Source organism: Alligator mississippiensis, chromosome 1, assembly GCF_030867095.1.
Source record: "Alligator mississippiensis isolate rAllMis1 chromosome 1, rAllMis1, whole genome shotgun sequence".
Lineage (NCBI taxonomy): Eukaryota > Metazoa > Chordata > Crocodylia > Alligatoridae > Alligator > Alligator mississippiensis.
In genome coordinates, this window is record NC_081824.1 from 447,473,187 (window position 1) to 447,496,540 (window position 23,354).

General features: G+C 44.2%; 1 protein-coding gene across 3 annotated transcripts in view; it reads right to left on the reverse strand.

Moving 5' to 3' along the window:
- Window positions 1–18,954: 18,954 nt before the first annotated feature.
- The window catches only part of PIWIL4 (piwi like RNA-mediated gene silencing 4), a 55,927-nt gene continuing 51,527 nt past the window's right edge, over window positions 18,955–23,354 (reverse strand). For 2 of the 3 annotated variants that reach the window (XM_019483635.2, XM_019483637.2), the window contains exons 18-20: window positions 23,200–23,325; window positions 21,854–22,001; window positions 18,955–19,405 (exon numbers count right to left, since the gene is read on the reverse strand). In XM_019483635.2, coding sequence (XP_019339180.1) covers window positions 19,289–19,405; window positions 21,854–22,001; window positions 23,200–23,325 — 391 coding nt within the window. In that variant the 3' untranslated portion in view covers window positions 18,955–19,288. Of the gene's footprint in view, window positions 19,406–19,722; window positions 19,820–21,853; window positions 22,002–23,199; window positions 23,326–23,354 lie in introns of all 3 variants that reach the window. The other variant, XM_019483636.2, reaches the window with a different exon arrangement.

Sequence of the window (23,354 nt, forward strand, 5' to 3'; positions counted from 1 at the left end):
CATCTCAAAGTTATGTCACTTCTGATGAGAGTTAACTCTGGCCTGTGCTACCTAGCTTGTGTTAGGGTTACTTTAGTCAGTTCCAGAGATAAAATGAGTGATATGCAGTTCTCCAGTATCCCAGAATGCACCACTCCCAATCTCCCCCTCCCCTCTACCCAGCAGGGATAGAGCCCAGGTGTCCTGGCTCTTAGACATGCTTTTGTTCTCCAGCCCTCTAATAGCAAGTCAGAACCCGGCAGGCAAGAAATGGTATTAACCCTTACCATGCTACTCCTCCCAGCTTGTTCTAAACTTAACATTCTACAGATTTACTATGGTCTAATGTACTGAATAACTTCACCCAAACACTCTAATTGCCCTAAGCACCAGACTCAGGCTGTCTGGGACCTCCCTCAATATTTTATGAAAATTTGCAAAATTCTGAAGCCTCTCAATTTTTTTCCCAAGCAGAACCAACACTTTCCAGCCAGCTCCACTTGCATTTTTAAGAAAATAAAACTGTCTCCCACCATGAAGATATACATTTTGCTGTGACATTTTTCCAGATAAAACATTACCTGTGCCAATTCTTTTTCTTCTTTAATGGCTAGTTGAGTACCCTTTAGCTTTGCAGTGTGTCTGTAGCTGTTGCAAACTCTTGATTTGGGCACATCATTTGATTTCTCAGCATGGGAATCAACTAACAATTATATCCAATGGTCCAGTGATTCACAGGAGACCCCAATAAGCATATGATTAACAGTGAGGAATACCTGTAAAGCATATTTACCCTGGGACAATTAGACAAGAACAGTTTATAGCAGAACATGCTCTGCTCTAGCTGGAAGGCTGTGGAAATGGATTGATTTAATTATTCCATTATGTAATACACAATAGTTCTTATTACTTTTGCAAGCCTGTTGCAGAGAGTCCACCAGCAATCCATCATTCAGACAGAAAAAATACTCTCTAGAGTCAAGCACTTTTCAAATAAAAAAAAGTCTGGTTGCAAGTTTAAGATGTATTAAGAAGTCTGGTTCCCAAACCTATCAATACCAATGGGAGTCTTTCTGTTTACTTGAAAGAGCTTTGGATCAGGCCTCCTAGGGCAAAGTGAAGGGAAAAATCTTTCTCTCCTTTAATTGTATGATGCAGAATAACTGACTTAAATTTTACAATAGATGAAGATGTCTGGCATATTTGAGGAACTGCATGTAAGATGAAAAACTTTCCCGTGGCTTTTTAAACATGCCCTTCACTTTAACTGTCTGTGTTTCTACTGAGCTGGGTTCTTTGTAATTCTACAATTGTATGGGTTTTAGCCCCAGACTCTTTTCAGTGATTTTGATCCTGCCCATGAGCCAAGAACAAATGCTGAATGCTGTGAAATGTGATAAAGTTTGCCTCTCTCCCAAAAATCCAGTCTATGCATTTGAAACTGCTCCCAAACCTTCATTTGTTCTTAATGCATCTCATGAAGTTAGAAGCCAAACCGAGCTGACACTGGGGCAGAGAACAGGCATTTTCCTCCTAGGCCACAGGGTAAACCCACAACCCCACCTGAGAAGATGCCTCATCTCTGATCAGTTTTTACAGTTCCTTTATTGATGGCACTTTTCATTTATATATCCCAGAGGAATTTACAAAGGATGTCCATATCACTATGCCCATTTTGCAGGTGGGGGAACAAAGACACGGGGGAATTACTTGCCCAGTGTCACACAACAGACTGGGAGCAGAAGTGGGCAGAGAACCTAGGTCCCCAATCCCACTGCCATGTTCCGTCTCCCCGGTCATGCAACTTGCCTCCGTGGAGCACTCTTCGACATACAGTACTAGCTCCATTCTGTGAATAGGACCATGTCCCAGCCACAATAAGCGTCCCTTGTAAGGCTCCCCCAGATCCAGTTCCTCCTTCCTCGCTATGCAGTGGAACTGCATTGGCTTTACAGGTAAGGGTACCTGCAGAGCTGGGGAAGAATGTGTTCATAAATCAAAAGGACTGAACCATTCACATAGACTGAATGTGGGTGGTCCTTATGTGGGTGTTCTTACATGGGAACTGGGGAACACAAAACTTGATGCTTTCCAACCCATGCACATGTTATACGACTGCTCTTCAGCCCATTCATAGCCCTCTGAATCTTGAATACCAGCTTTTGCACTTCAGAGTTTTCACTGTTGGGGTCTTTCTCAGCCCTGGAGAATCTCTTGGATGCCAAGAGCATGGGCGCCTTAGCTCTCTCTTTCTCTCTCTCTCTCTCTCACTCTTGCTGTAGTCACAGCTCATCAGCAGCCATCACTAGCCACCAACATATTTGGCTCCATTAACAAGCCAGGATGCTCTATGCCCATGAAATTGTTCACACTACCAGGTTATGAACAAATATCTTTGTACTACTACTAAAAAAATTGAGGTTTTGGTCATCCCCTAACTATTCAAAAGTTCAACCCAAACTGAAAAAAAAATTAACTGGAAAAATGATTTTGGGGGCTAGATTCACAAGAAGGCTGTAGGAGGTAGCTGTGTAGTAGCAGACCCCTTTTACCCAATAGTTCAGCACTCACATGGGTGCCCTTCTCTGGCTAAGGGGATGTGAATCTGTACCTTCCAAGTAAGTGCTCCAATCATCAGACTATTGGTTTGGGGAGACTAGGGAGGGGAAGGAGTGAAGTTCTCCAGCTGTCTGTTTGCTACTAGTTTACTTTGAATACACATTCACTAGAGCTGACACTAGAAGCCAAGTGTTCTGCCTCTTCTAGCGAGTGTCCTAAGCACCACACTGGAGGGTCATTCTAGCCTGAAAATTAAGAGTCAGCTCTCTCACAGCCTAAGCTCCCACCTAGAGGCAAATCAAGCTAATTTAGTACCCAGGTGGGGGATATGCTGAGTAATATAGGTGAGGGGCATGGGTGCAGGGAAGGGAAATCTCACTAGCCTGGGCTCTCTACACCAAAGGCAGCTGATACATGCTTGCCACTGGTGCTGCTGCAGCATTTTCAGCTTGGATGGCAGCAGCTCCATGGTGTAGGGTCCCTTGGAGCTGCACCAAGTGACTTTTCTACCCCTTCCTCCCCTGGCCAGATACAGTACTGGGTGCCAGCTGTGCCTGTTGTGACAAAAACTCCCCAGGGGGGTGGGGGAAGGAGCACTGTTTCACTCATCCCACCTGTGCCCTGCCCCCATGCTGCTGGGTGCAAGGCCGTACCTGCCCAGCTCCTACAGCTGACAGAACAAGGCTGCCCCTGTCATGGCAAAGTCTCCCACTGGGCATTTTGGTGCACCCTCATAGTTGGCACCCAGGGGTGTTGCCCCACTCAAAGCCCCTCTAGTTATGCTACTGCTCCCACTGCTGACTTAATGGCAAACAGGAGACTCAGAGGCAGTAGCAACTTCTTCTCCAACATTAATTTTAGCTAGCACTTCAGAGAAATGCAAAGGTTTATGCGGAACAACATACATTTTAAACCTATTATGGCAATGCTTATGCCTGTGCCGATGCTGTGGGTGTTTCCTATGCTTCTGGGCTTCACTGGTTGCCTCTCTGGGCCAGGGAGGATATTTTCCTCCACCCAGTTATTATAGGTTTGGGTTGTTTTTTCCCCCCACTTTCCTTAGACGCACTAGGTATTGGCTGCAGCAAAGGCTGGTGATTTTGACTGGGGTGTGGCAATGCTCATGCTGGGACTAAAACATGGAGGTTCCTGCCCCTCTGCCAATGTGTTTGGGATCAGGAAGGAATTTTACCCCATGGTCAGATTGGCACAGACAGTGGGGACTTTTGCCTTGGTCTATGATGGGGGCACGGCCCTTTCCCTTGGATCTCTGGAATGTATTTTGACAACCCTTGCAGCAACAGTGCACTGACCACCGTTGGCCCCCTGCTTTACTGGTAGCAGGTAGGCCGTGTGACAGGCTAGACTGTGTAGTTTTACTAATAGATTAGACAATGATCTGTATAGGATGGTTTGGACAGGGGTCATCCTGCATCAAGCAGGGGGCTGAACTAGATGATCCTAGACAGTCCAGAGCCTTCCAGCCCTAGTTTTCTATGATTCTATGGCAAGAAAAAAAATAAATATTTTAAATTCACTTTGAATCAAAACCAAACTTGGCCCCTACCCCAATTTTTCAGTTCAGCAGCTAAACTGAAAAAACAATTATTGGCATGACCCTAATCCTGATCCTGTCTCAGCAGTATTGGGGCATCAATAAATACAGGATGTACTGTTGCCATCTTACCTGGAGAGTTTTCTCCCACTGTAGCCAGGCTATTGGTTGTGTCCAGTTGTGGTCTGTGTGGCAGTCAGCACCAATTACATGCTTCCCATGTTAAAATGAGACATAAAAAACACCAGAGCAACCAAGTCACAGTGTCTTTTGTCTGTTTGTTATAGAAATGGCCTTCAAGCTGCGTTGTTTGGAACTGGACACACCTGAAGATGTCGGCAGAGGTACTCCTGGTTGACCTCAGGAATAAAATTAGACCCTGGGAGCATGTTCATTTTATATCATTAATTAAAAATAAGGTAATAATCACCATAGAATGTTCTTAGTGACAGTGACACAGTACCCTGCAATGATGTCCTAACTAAGCACCATTCCAGCTTCCAGCCACGCAACTTCTGTATCAAGAACATCACCGTTACCTTATGCTATCAAAAAACCCATAATCAGTCTATTCAGTAATCAGGCAGGAGAAGGGTAGAGATGCATTTTATAGACTAACTAAATCAGAGATGCATAACAGGCCTGTGCGAAGCAGCTACTAGTCGCTTTGGATTTGGCTGATTCAGGGGACAGTGATTTGATTCAGTGATTCGAATCACTGACCTGAACTGATTCAGCCGAATCTAATTCGGAGCTCCGACTGCTGCCAAATCAGCTGAATCTCCGAATCACACAGGCCCCATCCCCTGCCCACTCTTAACGGCTGCCCGGCCCCAGGTCTGGCTCTATGGGGAAAAAAAGCCCACACTTATTGGCAGCTGCCCGGCAGGGGGTGATCCCCACTGCCCCACACCATGTGGGTGGCTCTGTCAGAAGCCCTCCAACCCCTGCACCTGCTCCCCCAACCCCTCCCTGCCCACACCAGCTCCTGGCCCTTTAAAAAACCCAAAAACCAAAAAGGTCTCAACTCACTGGCTCCTGCCCGGCAGGGGGGTGATCCCCACTGCCCCATGCCACGTGGGGGGCTCTTCCATGAGCCCAGAGAAGCCCCGAGGCTGCTGGGGGGTGGGAGGGTTGTTTTTTTTTCCTTAAAGGGCCAGAGCTGGGATGGGCAGGGCAGCCATGCAAGGGCTGGGAGAGCAGAGGGGGGTCAGGGGGCTTGTAACAGAGTCCCTCACATGGCATGGGGCAGTGGGGGGGGGGGATCACCCTGCTGCTGGGCAGAAGCTGGTGAGTGGGAGCTTTTTTTTTAAAGGGCTGGGAGCTGAGGTGGGTGGGGCAGCCATGGGGGGGCTGGGGGAGAGGCAGGGGTTGGGGGGCACTCAGGGGAGCTGGGGGAACAGGCAGGGGAGGGGGCCTGGCAGGGTCCCCCCATGGTCCCCTCCCCCCTCCTCCAGCCCTTCGTCCCTCGCCCCCTTACTTACCAACTCAGAGTCTCAGTCCAGCTCCCTGCGGCAGTGAATGGGCACTGCCCAAATCACCAAAGCTCTCTGAATCTTTTCCAAATCAATTCAGAGAGCTTCGACTCGATTTGGACCTTTTAATTGGTCCCTTGATTTGATTCAGATTTGGAGATTCAGCCACCGAATTGGGCCGAATCTCCTCTGAATCGAATCACCACCCACTTTGCAAAGCCCTAATGCATAAGCTTTCATGAGTCATAATTTTCAGCATTCAGTTCCACAACAAAGACAAACTACCTTCCCCATGTCACACTTCAGGGAAGCAAACCCTTCAAACAATCGAGGGGCCTCAGGGTCCTGCTTCCCTCAGCTTATCTGAACAGGAAGGCAGAGGTGAAAGAAGAAAGCAAATATGACTGCCTCCGGATGGGCAGCTGAAGTGATGCGGGAGGGAAGGTATCATGAAGCAGCTCTAATGCATCCACCTCCTGCCAGCTCACATGTAAGAGCTTGTCAACCAGCTGCCACTTCCCTAGGCCCGGCTGCAGCTGTGGCTGCCACTACTAAGCCAGGAGGGAGCAGGTATGTCTGAAGTGGCTCTCACACACTTTACCGCTGGCCTAACTCCAATGGTGAACTAAAACAAGAGCAACGGGGACTGCTCATAAATGGAGCTGCTTCATCCCAGGGGAAAGGAGAGACTCAGAAGGAACCTTAAAAAACAAATGTCTCTCCTTTGCCCTTCCTTTCCTCAAGTAAAAAAACATCTCCATGCTCTCTCTGCCTAGTTTGCCAGCTTATGCAAGAGCAGGTAGGATCTAGCCCTGAAGATCATTACAGTGAGGTACCATTCCACACATGTCGTGACTGAGGCAAATCATCCCTGTGCAGAGGGCTACACAACACCTGTGTTATTTATGCCCTGAGCACAAACACAGGACTTACCTTATGCATAAAGTTTTGAGCCAACTGTTTTGCACAGCGGTGTTTTCATCCAGTGTCCCTAGCCTGATTACAGGAAGACACGCTCTGTTCCAGTGCCAGGGATGTGGGTGAGAAGCCAGAAGTCAAGAGACTGAGAGTTTGAGGCCATAGCAGAAGCATTCACAGCATTGCCATGTCAGATACCAAATGAATCTGTGAGTTCTTCTAAATGCCTTGTCACAAGGACATGAGAAAGGAAGGGACAGGAGGACACTGCACATAGCCAGGTTTGAAGTTGTGTTGGCAGGGCTGAATGTGGACTTCATGGTGGTCACTGTCGCTTGCTCTTATCATTTCATTTTCTGCTGTAATGCAGCATTGTGGGACAGTACAGCTTTATGATAATCCTGACATTTCCCCCTCCTCACAGAACAAATATTCCCATTAATTTTCAATACATTATGAGATGATTTCCAAGGTACTGCTGCTTTAAATGCATTTTTAAACTGGATTATATTGCCTATAAGACGTATTGCTAAGAAGTTCTTTATGCCCCATGTCTTGAATACATTCTGCACCATCCGCTAAGGAGTGTGAAAAGGCAGTGTTGTGATTGCAATGGTTTTTTTTTCTGTGAGCACTTCTTTTTCAGTGAGTTTTACGATAGCCATTCCCCAGTGAAACACACACAGTACGTTCTTTCACAGGGAGACTGCCGGTTTCCTTTGAATTTTGCATTTTGTTTACAAGTCTTGATGGGAAGCTCTAAAGTCTCTTTAGGGATGGGCAAGAGGAGGGGGCGGGAGGGGAATCAAGGCAGCCCTTGTGATAAGCCTGTTTGTTGTATTCCAGAGTGCTCTTAGCATTCAGGTCCTGGGAGACCACACTTCCACAAGCCTAGAAACAGAAGCAGAAGTCAGTGTAATCTTGCATGAGTAATCATCTCTTTTCATTTCAGGTATATGGACGAACTGGTGGAGATCAAGACTTGATAAATCTAGGATGTGAAGCAACTCATCCACTGTCACGACTGCAGGAAAACTCGTGCAATCACAGAAGGGCCAATGTAACAGTTGCCATGGGAGACCCTGGATACTGACTCTTGCCACATAAGGCTGATAACCCTCAGACCTGAGTCCTACATTCCTCTTTGATCAACTCTTCTAGGAACAGAGAAATGGACCAGACCCATGGTCCATCTTATCTGGTATCCTAACTTTGACAGTAATATATGTTTCAAAAGAAGGTATACGAACCTCACAAAAGACTGATGTGAAATAATTTGTCTTGTTTGGTTTCATCCTGACCTCCAACAGAGATCAACTCTTTCTAAATAATTGTCATTAATAACAAATGAGGATATTCTTGATTTCCACATGAACTTCCAGACCTCATATAGTATATTAGAAGGAAACACTGTTTCTCACAGCTATGGAGTAAATGAGGTCACTTAATTGCTTCTTTCTGAATGGAAACTAGGTAAAGACTTAGAGGAGGTATCCGTATGTTGCCAAATTATCCTGGGAGCAGGTGATTTTCCAGAAAAACCACAGAGTGTTTCTGGCAGGACCAGGTCCTGTTTGTTTTCTACAGAACAGTGCCTAGGCCTGAGTGAAGTAATACTGCTGAACAGATGGAGGCAGTTGCCACCCCTTTGCTAAAAGGTGCTGCACTTCACTGGAGAAATGCTGAGCAACTCGCAGAGTTAAGTGCAGCTGGTCCTAAAGGGTCAAATCTTCCATAGGAAACCTATTGCGTTGTTAACCAGTTACTGAAGAAGTAGAATTTCCTTGCAAAAAAGGTCGTTTTCAAGAGAAACTTCTGACAAAAAATGCAAAACTGCATAGTTTAATGGCCTGCAGGTTCAGCCCTCCTTTCTCTAGTTCCACCTAAGGCGTATCCATTCCTGCTGCCCAGGACACCTACATTTGCTGCAACTGCCTCTCAATAAACCCCGAGCTCCAGTTTTGGGTTGTTTTTTTTTAATTGTCTCAAAGCCCTAAGATCTTTTGCTGCACCTTGGCTCAATCTAATAAGCACCTGTGATGGTACTGGAATCAGCTGTTGTGCCTTCCTGTTTCCATATATTGTGAATAATTTATTCAGATTGATCTTGCCTGTGTTTACATTTTACCTTCACTTACATTCAGGTATCCAGACTGAATTTAGTGAGCTTAGTCCAGTGCTTCTTCTAAACCACTTATTTCAGTCTCATTCCCCAATTTGGCTTTATATAACCTCATGCCAAAGGGATACATTTCTTGAGAATAACAAGGTAGATGGTGATTAGGATAGTCCAACTATTATGACTAAACAGTCCATAAAGGTATTTATATGACAAGCATTCATTAAATTGTATTTATGAACATAGGACTGAAGACTGAAAATGATCTCCTGGATCATAAAAGGTCCAACCTTTTGGACCAAGCATGATCTAACCTTGTCATATAATCATGAACATAAATTCATTAAGCTTCATCCTAAAACTAGTTACATTTTCTGTTTTCTTAACTTCAATTGGAAGGGTGCTCCTGAGCCTCAACTCCTCTGATGGTAGGAAACTATCTTATAAAAGTACCAATGGTCCATTTGCACCCATTTGTATTTGTACCTGCATTGTCTTTTTAGCTTAAACAGCTTTCCTCCCTTGTTTAAATTCTCTTATTGCTTACCTTGCAACAATGGAGATTTAAGTATATTAAGGAGATCATTCTAACTAGGAGGATGGCTAAGCACTCTGGGAAGTTTGCAATGTATATTAAACTAGCAGTTGGTTGGGATAGTTTAGACAAGGAAGGTTCTGTCTTGAGCAGGGGACTGGACTAAGATGATGTCCTGAGGTCCCTCTCAGCCCTGTTTTTCTACGATTTTACTTTTTATTCCTTTGAAGTATTTAGAGAGCCAAATATGAACCACATCACAGAGAGTAACACGAAATTGCTGCTATATACTGGCTACCTACAGATTTGATCATGTAAATGTTCAAATACTTACATTTACTCCTGTAAGTCAAGGTCCACCTGATCCTAGATGGTCCTTTGGGCTAGCATGGCTAAAACAAGCCAGCCTCATAATCAACAGCAGAAAAGGGAGAGATGTGACAAGCATCACATCTGATCACCTGTCTCCCCAGCCTGAATGCTTTTTATGTAAGCCTGGAATGACTTTTATACACCGCATCTCTGGATTTATAGCAAGATGTCCCCCTAACTTTTCTGACTTCATGCCCACACACATGCAAATAGTCCCATTGGCATTATTTTCAGGCAGAGTTCCATTAAAGTCAAACATATGTATGGGAGTCTGTGGAATTAGGGGATAAACTGTTAGTGGAGATAGCTTCATAATGATGATCTGCCTTCCTGCTTGATTAACACATAAAAGAAAGTGTGGGTTGTGAATGAGTGCACAGTAAGTTAACGTTCCCGTTATGTGCCTCTTCCCCCTCTAGACACCTAAAAAGATATGGTGTTGGCTGTAAATACACAAACAAACATGGATTAATATATTTGTGCTGACTAAAATATTAAAATATGCACTTTAAATAGAAAGACGTTTTAGATGATAAATTATCCAACAGTAATGGTACAAAAGGGCATTTATAAAAACTAAATTAGTGAAACATAAAACACTGTGAGATACTGTGCACACATCTAAAGATGTAGTAAGTTTTAATTTTATTGTAATAGTATGGAAATAGCTCTTGATCCAATAGGGAAATTTAAGTCTAAGCTGAAGTTTCAACACATGACTGGTCCCACTATAATCAATAGGATTTAACCTGAAGCATAAATTTAGGATCATGACAATGTGTTTTCCTGGATTGGCAACACAGGATTCTTTAATCATATAATCAAAGGCCATGAGCCACATCCTCAGAAAATAAACAGTTAATATATACCAGCTTAGGATCTGACCTTGTATCACAATGCAAATATACCAAAGGCAGATTTAAAATAAAATTACCTTAAAACCATGTCATTTCCTTATCACTGAGAGTTTACCTTTCACATGCTTTTAATATTTAATTCTGCATGAATTATAATTAAAAAGTTGATAAAATTCATCCCACTATAAACCACCAGGGGATCCATAAGACTATGATAACTATGAACTGGTAAAGCACAAGACTGCATGTTCTTAGAAGACATTTCAGTCTCCCTTTGAATACAGCTGTTCAAAGTAACAAGGAAGTCAACAACTCTCTCTCCAGCCTTGTCAATGTAGCAACTCAACCCTTAGTTCAAACATTTTGTTATTCTGGTGCAAATCTACATATGGCTTTGTGCTTTAATAAAACTTCAGTTAAACTGAGAGATTATTTTTTACCACTACATATGATATCAAAGTCGGGAACTCTTCTTCCATAAAAAAAATGCCCCAACACAGTTACAATGGGGTAAGCATTGGATGATTCACCCTTCAAATCCATTATTGTAGCTCCTGTTACCATGCAGATAAACCCCATTATGCCCCAAGTCCAAGAGGAGAGGCAGAATCTGGCCCAGGGTAAATGTCACCTGGTTTGAAAGTTAACATCAAAGTAATAATGGACCAGCAGGCAATAAGTCCCATGATTATGTTCCTTTTTAAAATTTGATTGAAGACTGCAGCATTACTTATTTAGTAGTAGCAGCTGAAAATAGGGATTACAGGAATCCATTATATTGGAGATGATGCTTTTTTCCTCTACACTGAAATTAGTTAACAGCAGTCAAGGATTCAAGCAGTTGAGTTTTAACTTCTAAAATTGTATAAGGTACTGACTTTGAAGCTCTGTTTTTCAGTGGCCTAATGATGCAAGACTCCTGCCCTAGGGGAATGGTTTCTATTTCTCTGTAGTGTTCTTCACATTTGCATATGTCTCATCTTTGCTTTGCTTCCATTTTATTCGTTTGTATTACAGTAGTACTTATGAGCCCCAGCTGGGATCAAAGACCCTTTGTACTATACAGACAGACTAAGAGAGGGAAGGGGTACAGAGGCACCAACTGAGCTAATTAGTTGCTAAGGGTCATTCAGTAGAGTTCAGTAAAACAAGGGACTGAACCCAGGTCTCTCAATTCCTAGGCCAGTAGAGACCATGTGTGGTTGTGAGGTTTCCAAAAATCTCTCAGAGCCAAAGAGCTAGACCAGGGGTGGACAAAATATGGCCTGCGGGCCTCATCTGGCCTGCAAGGCCATTCTACCCAGCCCATGGGGCCCCTAAAAAATTTAGAAAATTAATATTGATCTGTCCTTAGTTCCTGTCAGAAATGACAGGAGCCAGGGGCAGTAGGACTCAGGGGAAGCCCAGCGGGCTCCCCCAACAGCAGGGCCAACCCGGCCCCACCCCCCCACCTGGAAGCCCCAGCAGGGGCTTCTGGCCTGGGACCACATGGCTGCCCTGGCACGGGAACCTCAGGTAAGGGCGGGGAGAGGGGAGGACCCCGGGCAGAGAAGGAGCCTGGGTAAAAGCTGGGCGTGGGGGGAAAAGCAGCCCCTCACCTGCCCTGTGGCTGACGCTCCCTGCTGCAGCTGCTCACAGCCCACAGGGCTGTCCTGAGCAAGCACAGGCAGCCCCAGGTGGGCTGCAAGCAACTGTAGTGTGGGGCGCTGGCCATGGGGCAGGGGAGGGGCTGCTTTTCCCCCTGCGCTCAGCACCAGCTTGTAACCTGCCCCCTGCTGTCAGCCTGGGCCCCGCACCACCTCCAGGCTCACCTGTCGGGGCTGCTCCATGAAGGCAGCAGCTGTGCCCCCCACATTTGCTGTGCTGGGCAGTGTTTGCTGCTGCTGCCCACCCAGAGCTCACATGCTGGGCAGCCCAGAGGCAGCGGTGGCAAACAATGCCTGGTGCAGCAAGCAGGGGAGCCGCAGCTGCTGCCATTGTGGAGCAGTCCCAACAGGCAAGCCCAGAGCCGCACGGGGCTCAGGCTGGCAGCAGGGGCAGGTTACAAGCTGGCGCTAAGCATGAGGGGGAAAAGTGGCCCCTCACCCATCCCGTGGCCGGTGCCCCTCACTGCAGCCACTCGCAGCCCACCTGGGGCTGCCTGTGCCTGCTCAGGACAGTCCCGCGCAGGCTGCAAGCAGCTGAGGCAGGGAGTGCCGGCCACGGGGCAGGCAAAGGGCCGCTTTTCCCCGCGCTCGGCACCAGCTCGTTCTCTGCCGGCGAGCAGGGGGTCAAGGCTGTGCGCTGCCCCCCACCTGTACTGGGGGGCACTGGGAGTGAGTGGGCGTGGGAGTACAGGGCCAGCACCAGCAGGGCCCAAAGCAGGGTGACATGGGTACAGGGTCCCAGCCAGCAAGGGCTCTTTGGAGCCGGGCCAGCTCCCCCCTCTCCCTGCTGGTGCAGCCCAGCCCAGATCCACAGACCTCTGCTAGCCTGTGCCCTGCTCTGAGCCCCACCAGTGCTAGCCCTGAGACATCAGTCTCAAGACATTAGGACATTGGTCCCAAGATGGTGACCAGGGGGTAGAGCACCTGTCAAGGGGCAGGGCACCTGTCACTGGGCAGCACTACACATGCAGCCCTGGACAGCTTGCCAAAACTGGGTAAGCAGCCCTCTGCCCAAAATAATTGACTGTCCCTAAGCTAGACAGGTCTGCTTCCTTTAGCATATGAGTTCTAGCTGATTGGTCCTGTAACACAAGTCTCCAAATATAACTAATACAAGAGCAGTCAATATTAATGTAATACAGAATTTCAGATCCATATAAACAAACCACTGACAATGTGGAATTAGACTCTAAGTCCGAGGCGAGCACAATACAGCCTCCAGCCCACCAGGCCATTCTATCTGGCCCGTGGCACCCCTAAAAATTTTAGAAAATTAATATTTATCTGCTCCTGGCTGCCTGTCAAAGATGACAGGAGCCAGGGGCAGTAGGACCCAGGGGAAGCCAGTGGCAGGACCCAGCAGCAAGGCCAGGCCGGTCCCGCCCTACCCTCAGCCTCTGGAACCCTCTGCCTAGCAGAGGCTTCTGGCCTGGGATTGTGGAGCTATTCCCACCTCCCTCAATTGGAAGGAAATTCAGATAAGAGTAGGGAGGGGAGGCAAGGGGGGACCGTGGGCGATCGCCCCAGTCCTTGGGGCTGGGCCAGGTTGGCTCCTCCTGGGTCCTGTGGTTGCAGCCATGCAGCCGGGAACCACGTGGTGCCAGAGTACCAAGGTGGAAGGCAGGAAAGCAGTGAAAGCAGCAGGTGGGGGAGGAGAGTGGCAGCGAAAGGGCACACAGGAGTGCAGTGACAGCTGGATGGGAGCGCGGGGCCAGCACCGGTGGGACCCAGACCGGGGTGGCAGGAGTGCATGTCTGGGCCAGCAGGAGCATTATGAGCTAGGCTGGTTCCCCTCATCTCTGCTGGTGCAGCCTGACCTGGCTCTAGAGCCCCTGCTGGCCCAGGCCTTGTGCTTCTGCCATCGCATTTGGGCCCTGTCGGCCGTGGTCCTGGGACACTGGAGCAGGCCTCACGCTCCTGCCCAGCTGTTGCAAAGGTCATGGATTAGGGGGCGGGACTTCCAGTCACAAGATGGCAACCAGGGTGCCAGGCACCTGCCAAGTGGGGAGGGGCTACCAATGCAGCACTCGACAGCTTGCCAAAAGCTGGTAAGTGGTCCTCCAGCCTGCCCCTGTTCTAAGTTAACAGGCTGTTACGTGGAATCACAGGTCTCTCCTGAAACCTCAGCATCTGGCTATCAGGACAGCAAACCCACTATAGCTCTGTGCCATGTTTTGTGGCTCCTCCATTTTAACTTGCTACTGTACTGCCTGATTGAGGCCTTCTTGCATACATGGCCAACTCTGTGCCCCAGATCTCTCCCCTTTTTGGGATTTGGAAAAGATATCACCTATTTATCTGTAGCACGTATCCACTTACCTAGCAACTCTGGCTCTTTCTAAAGTTCAGAGCCATTGCTATTCTACCATTCTTCTGCAGATCAATATGTAAACTATACAAATCTTGGTACCTCCCATATCCTCATATGTGTTTCATTTGTTCTGTGAGGTACCTCAGAATTTGAATGCTAACCAAAAGGGAGTCAGAGGAAACCATGTCTCCCAAAAGAGGTCTTAAATGCACACAAACATGTGCTTTGTTTTAATCATAGAAAATTAGGGTTGCAAGGGACCTCTGGAGGTCATCTAGTCCAACCTCCTGCTCAAAGCAGGACCACCCCCAACTAGATCATTCCAGCCAGGGCTTTGTCGAGCTGGGCCTTAAAAACCTCCAAGGATGGAAATTCCACCACCTCTCTAGGTAACCTGTTCCAGTGTGTCACCTCCTTCTTAATGAGAAAGGTTTTCCTAATATCCAATCTAAGCCTCCCTTGCTGCAACTTGAGACTGTTACTCCTTGTTTTGTCATCTGTCACCACTGAAAACAGTCTAGTTCCATCCTCTTTGGAACCCTCCTTTAGGTATTTAAAGGCTGCTCTCAAATTTGCCCTTAGTCTTCATTTCTGCAGACTAAATAATCCCAGTTCCCTCAGCCTCTCCTCAGAAGTCATGTGCCCCAGCCCTAGAACCATTTTCATTGCCCTCCACTAGACTCTTTCCACCTTGTTCAGATCCTTTCTATATTGGAGGGGGTCCCAAAACTGGACACAGAACTCCAGATATGACCTCACCAGTGCAGAATAAAGGGGAATGATTACTTTCCTCGATCTGCTGACACCACTAACAGCGCTGTTAGCCTTCTTGGCAACAAGGGCACGCTGCTGACTCATATTCTGTTTATTGTCCACTGTAACCCCCACATCCTTTTCTGCCGCTTAGCCAGTTGATCCCAAGACTATACTGGTGCACGGTATTCTTTCATCCTAAGTGCAGGACTTTCCACTTATCCTTGTTGAACCTCATGAGATTTCTTTTGGCTGTCCTCCAATTTGTCTAAATCACTCTGAATCCTAGCACTACCTTCCAGCATATCTACTACACCTCCCCACCTTGGTGTCATCAGCAAACTTGCTTAGGTTGCACTTTACTCCATCTTAAAAATTGTTAATGAAGATATTGACCAAAACCAACCCCAGAACCAAGCCCTGGGGCGCTCCACTTGATCCTAGCTTCCAATTAGATACCGAGACATTGATCACTACAAGTTGAACCCGATGATCCAGCCAGCTTTCTATCCACCCACACTTCCTCAGTTTGCTTTCAAGAATGCTGTGGGAGATGGTATCAAAAGCCTTGCTAAAGTCAAGGTATATCATGTCTACTGCTTTCCCTGCATCCACAGAGCCAGTCATCTCATCATAGAAGGCAATCAGGTTGGTCAGGCATGACTTACCCTTGATGCATCCATGCTGACTGTTCCTGATCACTTTCTTTTCCTCCAAGTGCTTAGAAATGGATTATTTGAGGAGCTGGCCCACGAGGGCACCTACTGGAACTTTGTCACATCAAGTGTAAAACAAATGTTAGGCTCCAGGAATCTCTCCCAAAATTGCTTCTTTTATAGGTAATAGGAAAAGTTTTATTTTTATTAATGTAATTCTTTTGGATCTGCATTTAAGCCCATTAAATCCTTTCCCCCCCTACAACAACCAACACCATAGCAAACAAAAGAGTAACATGCTTTGTCTCATGCCAGGTGGTAGGAACTTTACTTTTGAGAAGCTCTTGCAGGAGTCAGTTGGAACCACATGCTATGTTTTCCAGGTCCTCATGTTCCACAGTGCAGAACAGTTAGAATGTAAAAACTAAATGAAACAGATGCCTTGAGTCCAAGTGATAACTGAACACCACATAATACCAGGAACAAAATAAACTACACTTGAAGCTCATTCTCTATCCTCTGCTTTAGGGTGAGAGGAACCTTATTTTGAATTATGAGATCAGTTGGGCTCTTCCAGTAGTTCCTAACTTCCTACTTTGCTTATTGTACTGATATAATTAACTGTGTCAATGAATGCACCTGCTGATAAGACCAAAAGCAGGACCCAGTTTATAATCCAATAAGGGGCACCTTTCTTTCTTGGAGCATTTTCAAAGCTCTTTACTCATACAGTGAGTTCACAGATTCCCTTACACAGGGATAAACTCGGCACTGAAAACTCTGAGTTTCACCCATATACTTTCTGCTGCCTGTGGCTTTACCTTCAGTGCTAACACCACAGTTTCTGGTACCACACAGCCTTGCGCACCTGTGCCTAAGTTTGTAAATGGTCCATTTGCTTTCAGACTGATAGTACATCCTCTGTTGCAACACTGTCCAAAACCAGCTATTTTCAGAAACGAAGTTCTCTCTTCTCTCTCTCTTTTTTTTTTTTTTTTGCTGGTAAGCCTTGCTTGCAGAATGAAGCACTGCTTAATGATGCTTCAGTTATCCTATAGATTTTATTGAGGTGTTTCAACGTAGTAGGACTTTTAGCAGCTCCTTTCTTCCTCAGAGTATTTTCTTAGTTTTTATATTTGCTGTAAGTATATCAGGGCAAAACCCAACACATTTAAAAAGATGCAAATTCCATTTAGACCATACCTTTGTCTTTATTTACCTGATCTGTGTTAGGTTCTATAGTTTCAGGAAAAATCAGACAGTTCTTGGGAATCTGGGGCTGTAACACCTTAAGGCATCTTTACATGTGCTCCAGGTGTGAGGGGGGCACTTTAATTAGAGTGGCTCTCAGGATCTATTCTAATTAAAGTTCCCACAGTGTCTCGTGTATTCAGCGTACCACGCTTCAAGGTGGCGTGAGGGGCACTTTAACTAAAGCTCGTTTGATGAGCTTTAGTTAAAGTTCCCCCACCACCATTTTGAAGCATGGGGACACTGAATACACAAGATGAGGAGGCTGCTGGCTACTGATTAGTACGCTCCAGCTGACTCAATTAATTGGGTCTGCTCTCACATGCTGTAATTTCAGCATGTCCAAACGTGCATCCTGCCTATCTACAGGCACTCTTAAGAGCCTAAATGGTGCCACCCTGCTCTACCTTTTGCCTGACATCAGATTAAGACACCTAACCACCATTTATTTTACTCTGAGTTGTTCAAAAGAAATTACTTCATATAAAACTGTGAGTATACAAGATACTTTTGGAAGTAATAAGGGTTATACCCAAAGCAGCTCACATATGCAAAAAAAGAACATGAGCAGAAAGTTAAGATGGCATATTCTAATAGGAAGTGAAACACGACCTTTTCAAAAACTATAAACTGCCAAAGAATAAATGTTAAATCTATATATAATTCAAGGAATATTGGATAAATTAAATTTAGAGCTGAAACCCATTCTGAGCAACTAATTGCCTTACATACATTTTCTGGTAAAAAAAAAGTTGCTTTTGAACTTTTCCTCTTATTGCTCAGTTTACTGCATGATGAAACACTGTTATCAAAAACAACCCTGGCAGACTATTTTGAGAAGTAATTAGACATATGCTTAGCTTTAAGCATGACAGTAGTGCCTAATATTTAAGGACCTATTAAAGGATTTAGGCACCTATGAAGCAGGCACTTCAAAACCCAACTTCTAGTCATCTGTCCCCTAGAACAGAATCCCTTTACTTCCTTCCTCTTACGCAGGCCCAGAGCTAAGACAGTGGATGGAGGGGAGAAGGCAGTATACATGATGAGAAGGACTGCTGTGGCTTTTGCCTTCAGAAGATAATGTAATAAGGGACAAAAAACCTACACGTTATTTCCCCTTGACTCTGGTCCTTCAGAATTCCTCTTCTCAAATTAAAGAATTAAATTAAATTTAAATGTAAATTAAATTTAAATAAATTAAATGGTTCCTTCTCCCAAATTAAAAAGGAAGGTTTAATTGTTTCCTGTGTAAGTCATAGCAGACTAGTCTTTCAGGACAACTGATTTGTAGAAAGTTTTCTTAATGTTTAAAAGTAAGCGTGAGAGTCTCAAGTGCTAGTCTTTTAAATCAAACCCTCGCCATCTTTATGTAGTGCACTACTCTTGCGTACCCCTCCTTGTGGTAAAGAACAAAAAGTTGCACAAGGCATGTGTAACGCATCTAACAGAACATCAGATATGAACCCAGTTTTCCACCTTATGTAAAATCAGCAGAGAGAAAAAAGGACTGAATTATACTCTCTCTCCTGGTCCTGCCCAAGTGGTCCCTAAATTAACTGTTCAGAGTGGCAGCCTCAAACTATTTGACCTATGAAAGGGAATCCACAAAATACTCCTATTGAAAGTATGGGACCTGATTGTTTTTAGGACCTTTAGTTCACTGCCTGATTACTGCAGTGAGATGCCTATATTGTTTTTTAAGATTTAAAAACACATTGTAATTCTTCTAGACTGTGTAAACTAAAGCAATTTTTTAAAAGAATAACAGTTCCCAGCTAATGTATATGATTTATTGCATGTATCTGGTCCTACAGTACTATATTGTAATTAGTGTTAATTTTACAAAACAATTGCACAATGCCTATTTTTCAAATATCAAGATTGCCTGTTAATGGCAGACAACCTAGAAGACAATACAGTGCATTCTGAATAATTATCAGTTCATATTAAATATAAGAAACAAGCTTATGATGCAAACATTAAAACTTTATTTCTTAGAAATAATTTCAACCTTCTACAAACATCTACACGATTCTCTGAATGAAAAAGTATCTCAGGTATTACTAAGGAGTTACTAAGACTTCTGTTGGTGCTAAATGGAGTACTACACCTTACTCCTTTATCCTAACTGCTTACCCTTGCTCTGGGTGCTCTGAATGCTCTGTTCTCTTACTGCAGAGAGCAGCTTGTTCTTTTGTGTTAAACCTAAAAAAAAATTGTTTTCCTAAAAAAAGGGGCCCAGACTACGTAAATGTTTGGACAGATTTGAAAGGAACTTTGTAATATAATGTTATTCCCTTCATAGATAAAAAAGTTTTTCAGCCAGCTCCAGGCTTGGCTGTCTGTGAAGACTCTGTCCCACGAGGAAGGTCAGCTTGTGGGCATACTGACAGGGTGCTGGCACTCTGATTAGACCCTATGAAACAAACATTGGAAAAAAAGGTCAGAAAGACATTCTCCACCCTGTATTGCTGCTTTCTTCTGAGAAAGAACTATTCCTAATGTTTCAAGGACACACAATCCCAGCATCCCCCTCCCAGCCACTGGCACATATGAATCACCCAAAATCTGTTGTGATGAAATTCAAGTAGAGGACTCTACTACACAATGCAAGCACAGTCCCCTTTATTCATGGGTTGTATTGTATATATTAGTGGACAAGGAGGATGCTTGCCCCTCCTTGTTAGGCTGCAACTGTACCTAAACTTCTCAAATATAGGTTGAAGGACTCACATCTTCATCTCTCCTCTTTCCACACTCCTTCACCAACAGAAGGTATTAAGTATATTCTTCCTTTCAAAGAGTGCCTCCTCTTCCCAGCAGTCTTCCCCTACAGTGGCCGAGTTAAGCATCACACGGTGATACACAAGTCTTTCCTACTTCCTATTTACTACTCACTCATTGCTGCTGCTTTATTGAGCGGATGTCTCTGTTTCCATCAAACCTCATGGTTAGCTTCCTATATGATTCCACTGTTCTTCTCCCAGAGTTGTCAAAAACAGGTAAAGGGGGAAGGTAAATTGTGCTGTAAGCACAAGCCGAGATGAAGGAAAGGTTCCACTGTGAAAAGGCCAAGTCAGGCGGGATCTGCTCCAGTCAGGGGTCCTGTTTTGCCCACCCCCACTCCCACCTCTCCTCTCCCCCATTTCATGGAAGACTTTCCTTCATTCTTCTACACATACTGCATTTCAGCACCTTCGAATGTTGACGCTGCCACATATCAAATATTCTGGGCCAGATCCTCATAACCTTTCTCTATCGTGAGTCAAATGAGATTTTTAGTGACTGCAATGGAAAATTTCCTAAGTAAAAATGAAGTAACAGAATTGTGTTTCAGATCTAAAGATAGTTTCCCAAAAGCTAATATTTCATTCCAGAAGATTAGCTATTTACACTCTTAAAGGATTGAAAGGAAAAATCAGTAAACTTTCAGTTAAACAAAAACATATATTTAGTAATGCCTGTACTACATAGTATGGGTCCAAATTCTGCTCTCATTTTCAATAGTGTATATCTAGATCACTGCAGATTTAAAGATAGGTTACTGGAGAGTAGTTAAGGGTTACATGCCCACTTTCTCCTCACTGCTGTAAAAAAGAGCAAGAAATTACAATATCAGACAGAGAGACTGAAATGAACAAGCTGTGTCTACTTATCTCATGAAAATAAAGCCTCCGAGCCATGGCTGAGCATCAGTTTTATACAACTTTGGAAGCTGTTCCAAAATTCCTATTACAGTCTCAAGTTTACTTTATATCTAGCCAGGGAAGGGGCGTACACAACCGTGAGAAATAAAAGTGTGATGCCCTACATGTGTTTGATCATGTTATTAAAGTTATACAAGTATGGTTAGCAGAGATTTTAATTTCTTTAGTATGATCTTTGGTCTAGAAATAGCTTCCAATGTTAAATGTTTTTTAAAAACCTGAAAAAAAAATGTGTTACTGCTGAATGCAGATTACACTTAAAAATGCCTTTTTCATTTATATCTCTTTTCAGGAAACTACAGATCAAATCTCTGAACGTTTGTAATGGTTTCTCTGAACGTTTGTAACTGTTTTTTTCACTGGAGCGCGCAGGAGGGTCTTTACAGTTAAATGAATTTTTTTTTTCTTTCTTCCTTTTTATTTTTTATTTTTATTTTTTACAGGCTATGTTGTGTTGCAAAGACAATGCACACAGTAAGCTTCCCAGAATTGTGTGTCAATCTTGACATTGATGGACCACTTCTAGAGTAGCCAAAGGCTCTATGTCAAATCAACCATAGGCCCTCTACTCTAGATGCCAGCAAAGGTGCCAACAATCCAACAATTAAGACACAGATACCTTTATATTAGCAACAAACACATTTGCCAGTGTTTCAGCAATTTCTGAAAGGTTTTGGTGACTAACAAACAAAAGTCTAACTTTTATACATATCACAGACCAACTCTCAGCCAGAAGAACTGCTCCTCCCAACCATAATGGCATCAGTATAGACTGGAAAGAGAGCTGTAGATAAACACTATAGGATCAGCGGCACTCCATCTTTTGGCCCTATGAGCCACTTGAGTGGCACAGGACCAATCCACAGGCCAGATCAGGCCCCATATGCTGGGATCAGGAGCCACTTCACCCTGTGCGCCCAATCTAGCATGTAGTTCCACAGCCCCAAAGGCATGACTGCACAACACTGGGGGCCAGATCTGGCCAGTGGGCTTGGGTTAAGCAACCCTGCTATAGGTAACACAAGTACTCAGACATGTATATTAGGGTAGTATTGAGTCATCCCATTTGAAACCAGGAATTATTTTGTCTTCTGCTTTAAACCAGATGGAAAAATCATATGGATTTAATGACTTCTGCACAGCATTATTTTACTTACTGGCCAGTTGTAGTACAGGTGACACATCTTGTATGTGAGTCGCTGCATGTGGTCTGGCTTCAACCCACTGTCATCATACACAACATTGTAGTGTGTGGGATTGACAGTCCCCTGATGTCCTAGTTGGCTGACCAGATAAAAGTCATACCTAAAAAATACAGTCATCATTGAAAAAATATCCTGTCTTTGGGTGTACATATAAGCTTTGAAATAATGTGTATTTTATAAGCAATACTGGTGAAGACAAACCATTATGTGAAAGCAAAGTAGGGTTTTTATTGGTTGCTATTTGGGGAACTTTTACTGGGGTAAACTTGGGAGTAACTTGACTGAAGCCTTTTGATTTTCCCTGATGCAGAACTAGTATGCAATTAGAAAAAGGGTATGTGGGCTAGAGCTCATTATCTCTAAGGCTGCTTTACACCAGCCTGACAGCATTAAGGGTAGTATTATTGCCTGTGCCCACTCCGAGACCTCTTAAACCTGCTTAGGCAATGTAAATGAGCATTTATGCTCAGCTTCAAGATCTGTGCTGAAATGTTAGGAGTGGGTTCAAATGAACATCACAACGCACAGTCTTTTCCTGGAGAAACTTCTGAGGCCATTGTATGCAATAGTGCAGCTTCTTAGGCCATTCATAAGTACTACACATCTGGATTTCAAATACCTTACTCATTTCACTCCACTGTGACTCAAGTAAAATTAGTATGTTTACAATGTAAAAGTGGAGTTAGACACTGGTGAATCAGACCCATACGAGATATAAGAATATAAGTGATTGTAAGGGTATATATTGTCTATTTCTTGAGATTTGTTAGAAATGACCTTTTAAAATAAAGGTGTGGCAAAGTGGCACCTTGAAGATTTACTCATTTAAAAAGGGCTAACTACCTCTCCCTTTCAAAAAAAAGGTAAACGTACATGGATTAGATGGGCATATATGTTGTTTTGCATACTTTAATGAAAAGTCTTTACTTTTAAGTAATAAAATATTAATACCAACTTTTATGCATCTTTTTTCCAATTTGGTTAGTCACAATCATTTGAGAACAGCATATATTTGACTTCTAACAGCTCTCTGTACTTTTAATTCAGTTGAGACAGGGATTCACAAGTAGGTCTGAAAAACCTATTATGCTTGCTTCTTCAATTACATTATACCACACATTTAGAGAGTTGGCAGGGGGTTGAACAAGTTTTCCCAGGTGCCTTTCAAATACTTTTCTAATCTGAACTCTTGGAAGATACTTACTTAACAAGATTGCACTCCTTTAATTTGATTATCTAAATTGTGCTCTATGAAGACAGCAGGATGTCTTTTTGGACTGACTCAAGTATATACTTACCATTCAGGACGAGTAGCCTCTGTGTCAACAACTGTACCAATTGGTGGGTTCCTCAAACTTCCATCTGCCTCAGCAAAGAATCGAGCAATACATTTCTTCCTGACCACGACGACTGATACTTTGGGTCTTGAAGCAAAAAAGGAGAGCTATGAGAA